Below are 7,675 nucleotides of genomic sequence, written 5' to 3'. Positions count from 1 at the left end.
CTTTTGCTCGAAATTCTCACTTTCCGAGAAGTGAGCATGTAAAGCAGCCCCCAAAACTATAACGCTGAGGCCGATGTAAAGAAAGAAATGTACTGATATATTCATGTGCAGTGTGCTGTCATGGAGCAACAAAGAAATGTATTTAACTGTTCAACCACTGCACAACTTGAGCTCCACTTATTCAGTAATCCCATCCCATCCATTGGAACCCAGTGCTCCTCCTGCAGCCTTTTACCATGGTCCTGTATCCGAGTTAGGCATGAGAAAATCAAAGCCTTACAATTAACATGATTGAATCTGTGCAATCAGCATTATTTGTGTTGTGGCAGGACAACTAACACAAATTGATTTAATTTAGATTTCTCCTTGCAGAATTAGGTATATTTTTTTGTGTGTGGCTCGTTGGCTGAAACGTGAGCTGTTGATATTCTTCCAGGAGAATCTGGGACTTCATTTAAAGGCAAAGGGTGTGTCTCCTTAACCAATAGGCCGAGGGATTGTGAAAGTAATAGTGTGGGGAGGAAGTGTAAATTAGACGTGGTGAATTCAAGCTGAGACTGTGAGTCTGAAGACCCGAAACGTCACTCACTCATTCCTTCTCTCCAGAGATGCTGCCTAACCCGCTGAATTACTCCAGCATTTTGTGTCTACCTGTGTTTTGACAGAGATCCAAAACAAGGGAGGGAAACGTCCAGCCGCGAAAATGAAACACAAATGCTTTTTAAAATCTGTCGACTATTTTAATTTTAAAACTCTCCAACAATAATGAAAACCTGAAGGAAACGTCAGGCACTGTATCAAAAAGCTGAAACTGGGGCTTGCAGCAGAATTGCCTCTCTTGTCCCTGCATTCTGGTGCGGCTGAATTCTCTTGGCCTTCAAGTCTGGATGAGACTTCTTCCCCTGTGAATGAACGGCAACAAAAAGTGTTGGGCGCTCTTGCATCCGATCCTTGCCTCATTGTGTATCAGACGCCTGGCAGTGAGACGGGTAACAATTGAGACCACACCTACAATAAGGCTTTAAAAGATCTGGATTAAAAAAAAACGTGATCTAACCATTACCTAGAAAAATAATAGAGCTAAGAATTAAATGTAAAGGCTGCAGTAATCTTGACCAAGCACATTGAGATAATTTCCGTTGCAAGGAGCTGGATGGTCAAGAGCTGAGAGCTCTGCTCCTCCAGAAGTTCTAGTTCAGGTCCCATCATTGTAGGAAGAGGCTGACGTAGTTTTCGCAGAGAGGCCAAGCAAGAGAAAAAGGGACATAATTGTCAATAACTCTGCTAGAGGCAGGAGCAGGAGGTCTCTGAAATGATTGAAAAAATATCATACTTAATGCATTAGGATCTTTCTGCTTCTCAGACAGGTTTAAGGTGGTTTGCAGAAATGTCAAAATCAATAGCAAATTTTAATAATAATCTTTGACTAACAGCCTGTTTAGTTTTATTTTCGCTCCCCAAGACCCAAATTTCTTTCCCACCTGACAATGGAACCTTAGCTTTAATGCCCAAAATAATTTAATGTCCCTATCTAGGAGGGATGTGCCAGGTTGCACAAAAGCAGGAAAATTATTGTCCTCTGATCTGCTGAGCATTTCCGTTTTCGGTTCCCATTTCAGATTTCCAGCATCTGCAGTATTTTGCTTGTGGAGATATATGTGGTTTTCTGCCGCATGCCCTGGAGAAATCTTGATGAACAGTCAGTGTAATCAGGTCCATTGCAGCAAATGTACTGCAAATGACGAATTTGAGATCTGCTTGTTGCAGGACTCCCCATCATGAGTTGAACATAAGAATGATGCAATTAATTCCCAGGTTAAGTTTTCCTACTCTGGTTTCAAACAATTGGAGTTGCACATCACTGCAGATGTGCTACCTTCTCATTAGTCGTGAACTAATTTGATGTCTTTCTCCTGGATGTAGTTGAGCAGGATCTGAGCCCTTTTTTCTATGACCTGAACCAACTTCTTCAGCCCTTTGATCCCATTGTGGCTGTCCCAGAACTCCCTGTCCATATGCAATGATTTCAGCAATCTGCTCCGTAAGCAACCGGTCTGCATGAGTTTGACTGCGTGTGCAGGAAACCTACAGAGGAAAGATATATCAGAGTTAAAGAGGAAGAATTCATTTAAGTTATGGCGGGCGAATAAACAAGCCACGCGTGGTGAAAACAAAGAAAACTTAATTGCTCAGGTAAAGAGATCAACACACACGCGAATGGGGGAAGGCTGACCCCGGGCTCCATACTTATACTAGGGCTCCATACTTATACTAAACCTCGTGACAACTCTTTCCCGCCATTGCCCAGTCACGCGACCCTACCCCCGACTGCCAAGGGTTCGCATACAGGTGGCCTAACCACCAGGTGGCGCCACAAAGTCAAACTTCTCCATAATCTGCAGCTCATGAGATGCATAGATAGGGTAGACAGTCAAAACATTTTCCGCTGGATTGAAATGTCAAGGACATTGCTTTAAGATGAGAGGGGGAAAGTTTAAAGCAGATCTGCTGGGCAAGATTTTTACACAGAGAGTGATGAGTGCCTGAAAGCTCTGTTAGGGGTGGTATGGAGGCACCACTCCTGGCAGTGATATGTAAGAGGCTTTTGGATAGGCACATGGATATGTAGGGAATGGAGCAATATGGATTATGTGCAGGCAGAAGAGATTAGTTTAATTTGGCATCATGCAAGTACATTGTGGGTTGAATGACCTGTTCCGGTGCTGCACTACGATTTGTTCGATATTCAACCTAAACTCTTCTGTCCAAATTTACTCCAAATTCATATTCAACATACATCGGCTCCCAATCTTGCAACATATTAAAAAATTCTCATTCTTGTTAATTCCCAAGCTGACCTATCATTGTATTCACTCCCACTTCCATAACTCTTGAAGATCATTTTATTTCTCTAACTCTACCAGTCTTTTGTTCTGCTAGTATTCTGTGTTCTAAGCTCTAAAATTATCTCTCTAAACATCTATCGCTCTTTCCTCTAAAATCTTGCAATGAACCTACTCTATGAATAAGCTATTAAACAACCTCCAGATAAACTCTGAACTATATAGACTTGGGGGTATTTGTTTTGTCTTTTTGTACTATTATTGTCTATTTTTATGTGTATACTAGACCAAGTGGGACCTGTCCCCTCAACGCGCGTTTGCGGAGGGTGGGGGGGGGGGGGGGGGGGGGGGTGAGTGAGGGAGGGGGAGGAGGGGAAGGGGGGGAGAATGGGGTAAAGGGAGGGGGAGGGAGGTGGGGGGGAGGGGGAGCGAGGGGGGAAGGGGGAGAGAGGGGGGAATGGGGGAAAGAGAGGAGGGGGGAGAGAGTGGCTTCTGTGAGGGGAAGCCCACCCACCCGCTTGACAGACGACCTGGCGGGGGAGACAGAGAAGAGGTCGTCCCCTGTGACGGCCAGAGATCGTCAGGTGGGATCGGGATCACCAGCGAGGAAAAGGGTTCACGATTCCCCGAGTCCCTGCGATCGACGGAGGAACCACAGGTCGCCATAGACGGCCTGTCCCAGAGGGAGTAATGGCTGCCACGGCCACCTTCCCACCGCGCTGCCCCAAGCCCACGCGGCGATAATGACTGCTGCCGCCATGTTCTAGAACTTCAAGGAGCCCAGAGGAGAGCGCAGCACGACCTGAGCAGCAGTTTAAAAACGCTAAGTGACGATTTTAAAGAAGTGAAAGTTAAGAAGCCAAGAGGTACAGGAGATAGAACAGGGGTGACATCACACTCAGCGCGAGCAGAGGCAGTCAGGCAGATCCATTGTGACGTCATCAGTGAGACCATCTCGTTTATTTTCTAAGTTCGAAACATAGAAAATAGGTGCAGGAGTAGGCCATTTGGCCCTTTGAGGGGCTGATCATCCAACTCAGTATCCTGTACCTGCCTTCTCTCCATACCCCCTGATCCCTTGAGCCATAAGGGCCACATCTAACTCCCTCTTAAATTTAGCCAATGAACTGGCCTCAATTACCTTCTGTGGCAGAGAATTCCACAGATTCACCACTCTCTGTGTGAAAAATGTTTTTCTCATCTTGGTCCTAAAAGATTTCCTCCTTATCCTTAAACTGTGACCCCTTCTTCTGGACTTCCCCAACATCGGGAACAATCTTCCTGCATCTACCCCGTCCAACCCCTTAAGAATTTTGTAAGTTTCTATAAGGTTCCCCCTCAATCTTCTAAATTCTAGCGAGTACAAGCCGATCTTCATATGAAAGTCCTGCCACCCCAGGAATCAGTCTGGTGAACCTTCTTTGTACTCCCTCTACGGCAAGAATGTCTTTCCTCAGATTAGGAGACCAAAACTGTACGCAATACTCCAGGTGTGGCCTCACCAAGACCCTGTACAACTGCAGTAGAACCTCCCTGCTCCTGTACTCAAATCCTTTTGCTATGAATGCTAACATACCATTCGCTTTCTTCACTGCCTGCTGTACCTGCATCCCTACATTCAATGACTGGTGTACCATGACACCCAGGTCTCGTTGCATCTCCCCTTTTCCTAATAGTCTACTTTCCTGTTTTTGCCATCAAAGTGGATAACCTCACATTTATCCACATTATACTGCATCTGCCAAGCATTTGCCCACTCACCCAGCCTATCCAAGTCACCTTGCAGCCTCCTTGCATCCTTCTCACAGCTAACACTATCTCTTATTTGAGATTTGTGAACATTTTCATAAATAACTCCAGAAATAACGCATAACATTTTCAGATGAGGCGTTTTTTGACATCATGGCGTAAATCTCTATCTGAATATGTAAAAATTTCACCGTTAACACGTCGTGTTTTCGAGGAGATGTGCAACGCAGACTAACATCACACAATACACACACATCCAAGATCAGAGTTTTATAAGTACAGAGATATGTGTGTGTGTGCGCATGTGTGTGTGTTTGTGTGTGTGTATTTATAGGACATGTATACTGAACTTCTTGGGTTTATTATATTGTTTACAGAGTACTATGTTTACATATTCTGTTGTGTTGCTGCAAGTAAGAATTTCATTGTTCTGTCCGGGACTTGTGACAATAAAACACTCTTGACTCATCATTAGAGTCACCTGTCCCAAAATCTTGCAAGTACTTTTGATATCGTTCTGTAGTCTAAAAGTCATTGGATCACTATATTTAAAACCGTATGTAAATTGTTCAGAACAACCCCCCAAGAATACAATTTCAACAGCCTCTTCAACCTTTTATTTTTTAACTAACATGAAGTCAAGGACATGGAAGCAGGCCATTTGGCCCAACTGGTCCATGCTAGTGTTTACATTGTACACGAGCTTCCTTCTACACCAGTTCAGTTCATGGCCCTGTTATTGTGATCAAAAGCAAAGGGGTGAAACTCACTATTCATCATGCTGACAAATTGGACACAGATTTTGTGCTGCAGCTGTCAATAATTATAGTGTCATTTTTAGCACAGTGAAGTCTGCAAGCGATCTGGGAATTGTGTGCAGTTCAATCAATCATATTCACTGTGCGGAAAGATAAATAAAGGGAATGATAGAAATTAGCGATGGTAGAAAAATGAAAAAGCAAAATATAAAGATATGAAAAGTTTGAATTAAATCTTCAATAATTTTTGAATTTGAAGCTTTCTCATTTTTATCACATCAAGTTGGCTTGGTAAATGTTAAAAAATGTCCCTAGTGTGTGTAGGATGGTGTTAATGTGCGGGGATCGCTGGTCGGCGCGGACTCGGAGGGCCGGAGGGCCTGTTTCCGCGATGTATCTCTAAACTAAACTAAACTAAACATTCACCAGAATGATAGTAAGAATGAGAAGATAAAGGATCACCTTTAAGAATGAACTGAAGAGGATTTTTTTCCTCTCAGTTGTTTGAGAATCTTTGGAATTTCCTACTCCGGAGTGCTGATTATGTTATTAAATATATTCAAGGCTACAAGGGATAGAATTTTAGAATATGGTTGCAATTAAGGGTTATGGGAATTAGCAAGAAGATAGAATTGAATTTACTGAATGGTGAAGCTAACGCACATGTGGCTGAGTGACCAATTTATTTCCTTATTGTTGTTAATCCCCTTACAAGAGACTGTAGTTAATTTAGAAAACTTCCAAAAATCAGCTTCAAATTTCCCCTCTAGAAAAGAAAATGTCGAGGAGGACCCTTTGTGTGATTTTGTAAATAACTAATTGTTTTGAACCCATAAACAGTAAAAGAGAATGTTTTGCTGGAAGCCGAATCACTAACGAGGGATCTAAAAAAACAGATTATCAGCAGAAAATGAATGAGGTTAGAGATATTATTGTTTTGCAACTTATTGAAACAAGATCTTATGAAGAGACTACAATGACAGTTGAAAGCGAATTGGCTGAGTGCTTGATTAGGAACAGTATAACAATCAACCGAGGGAAAGCCAGGGCTTAGAACAAATAGTCCCAGGCAGCGATGACAAACAAAATGTGTCTTCTAATAATAATAATAATAATACATTTTATTTTCGGGCGCCTTTCAAATCTCAAGGACACCTTACAAAGATTAACAGAAGAGAAAAAAAACATATAGTCGGAGAAAAATAAATAATAAGGACATCATCAATATACAAATCGCTCCAAAGACACAAAATCAAACAAAATCAAAAAACACAATGTGAAGAGAGAGCAGCGGCAGCTAAAGCGCACCAGCGTACACTCTCACTTCCGTCTTCTAACACTTGTGTTTCATGATTCTATTGCAGCACAGTAGAAATCTGAGCAATGTAATCATGCAGGGCCGGTGCTAGGAATTGCGGGGCCCAATTAGAAAACTGATGGCGGGGCCCCTACTCTACAAAAGTAAAAATTTATGTATGTTTATATTTCGTGTAGTATGCTCGTCAGGGCCGGCCTTAGGGGGTGCGGGGCCCAATTGGGAACAATTTTGGTGAACTCCAGATTCCCAGCCAAGGTCTGTCAGCATAGTTATTTAGTATATATTATGAAATTGTACATTAAGTGCTATGGATTATACACTGTGTGAACCACTCCTGCTCCCTCCCGTTTGACTGTCAGTAGCTCCGCTGGCTTCCAACATTTACCGTAGCTGCTAATTATGTGATTGGACATAATGCCCTTGGAGACAGCGGCTGATTGGACGAGAGGAGACTACATTCAGCTCAACTACATTCTGTGGCAGAGAATTCCAGAGATTCACCACTCTCTGTGTAAAAAACGTGTTTCTCATCTCAGTCCTAAAAGATTTCCCCTTTATCCTTAAACTGTGACCCCTTGTTCTGGACTTCCCCAACATCGGGAACAATCTTCCTGCATCTAGCCTGTCCAACCCCTTAAGAATGTTGTAAGTTTCTACTAGATCCCCCCTCAATCTTCTAAATTCTAGTGAGTACAAGCCAAGTCCATCATTTCTTCATATGAAAGTCCTGACATCCCAGGAACCAGTCTGGTGAACCTTCTCTGTACTCCCTCTACGGCAAGAATGTCCTTCCTCAGATTAGGAGCCCAAAACTGTACGCAATATTCCAGGTGTGGTCTCACCAAGATCCTGTACAACTGCAGTAGAACCTCCATGCTCCTATCCTCAAATTATTTTGCTATGTGTCATGTGTCAGGGTTATGGGGAGAAAGCATGTAGATGGGTTTAAGAGAGGAAGATAGATCAGCCAACGATTCATAGCAAAAGGATTTGAGTTTTATAAGTTT

General features: G+C 42.9%; 1 protein-coding gene across 1 annotated transcript in view; it reads right to left on the bottom strand.

Moving 5' to 3' along the window:
* Positions 1 to 721: 721 nt before the first annotated feature.
* The window catches only part of gask1a (golgi associated kinase 1A), a 45,200-nt gene continuing 38,246 nt past the window's right edge, over positions 722 to 7,675 (bottom strand). The window contains exon 5 of the mRNA XM_033019105.1: positions 722 to 2,085. Coding sequence (XP_032874996.1) covers positions 1,884 to 2,085 — 202 coding nt within the window. The 3' untranslated portion in view covers positions 722 to 1,883. The remainder of the gene's footprint in view (positions 2,086 to 7,675) is intronic.

The sequence above is a fragment of the Amblyraja radiata genome, chromosome 4 (assembly GCF_010909765.2).
Source record: "Amblyraja radiata isolate CabotCenter1 chromosome 4, sAmbRad1.1.pri, whole genome shotgun sequence".
Classification (NCBI taxonomy): domain Eukaryota; kingdom Metazoa; phylum Chordata; class Chondrichthyes; order Rajiformes; family Rajidae; genus Amblyraja; species Amblyraja radiata.
Note: the sequence above shows the minus strand (reverse complement) of the source record. Positions and strands in the feature narration are given on the sequence as shown.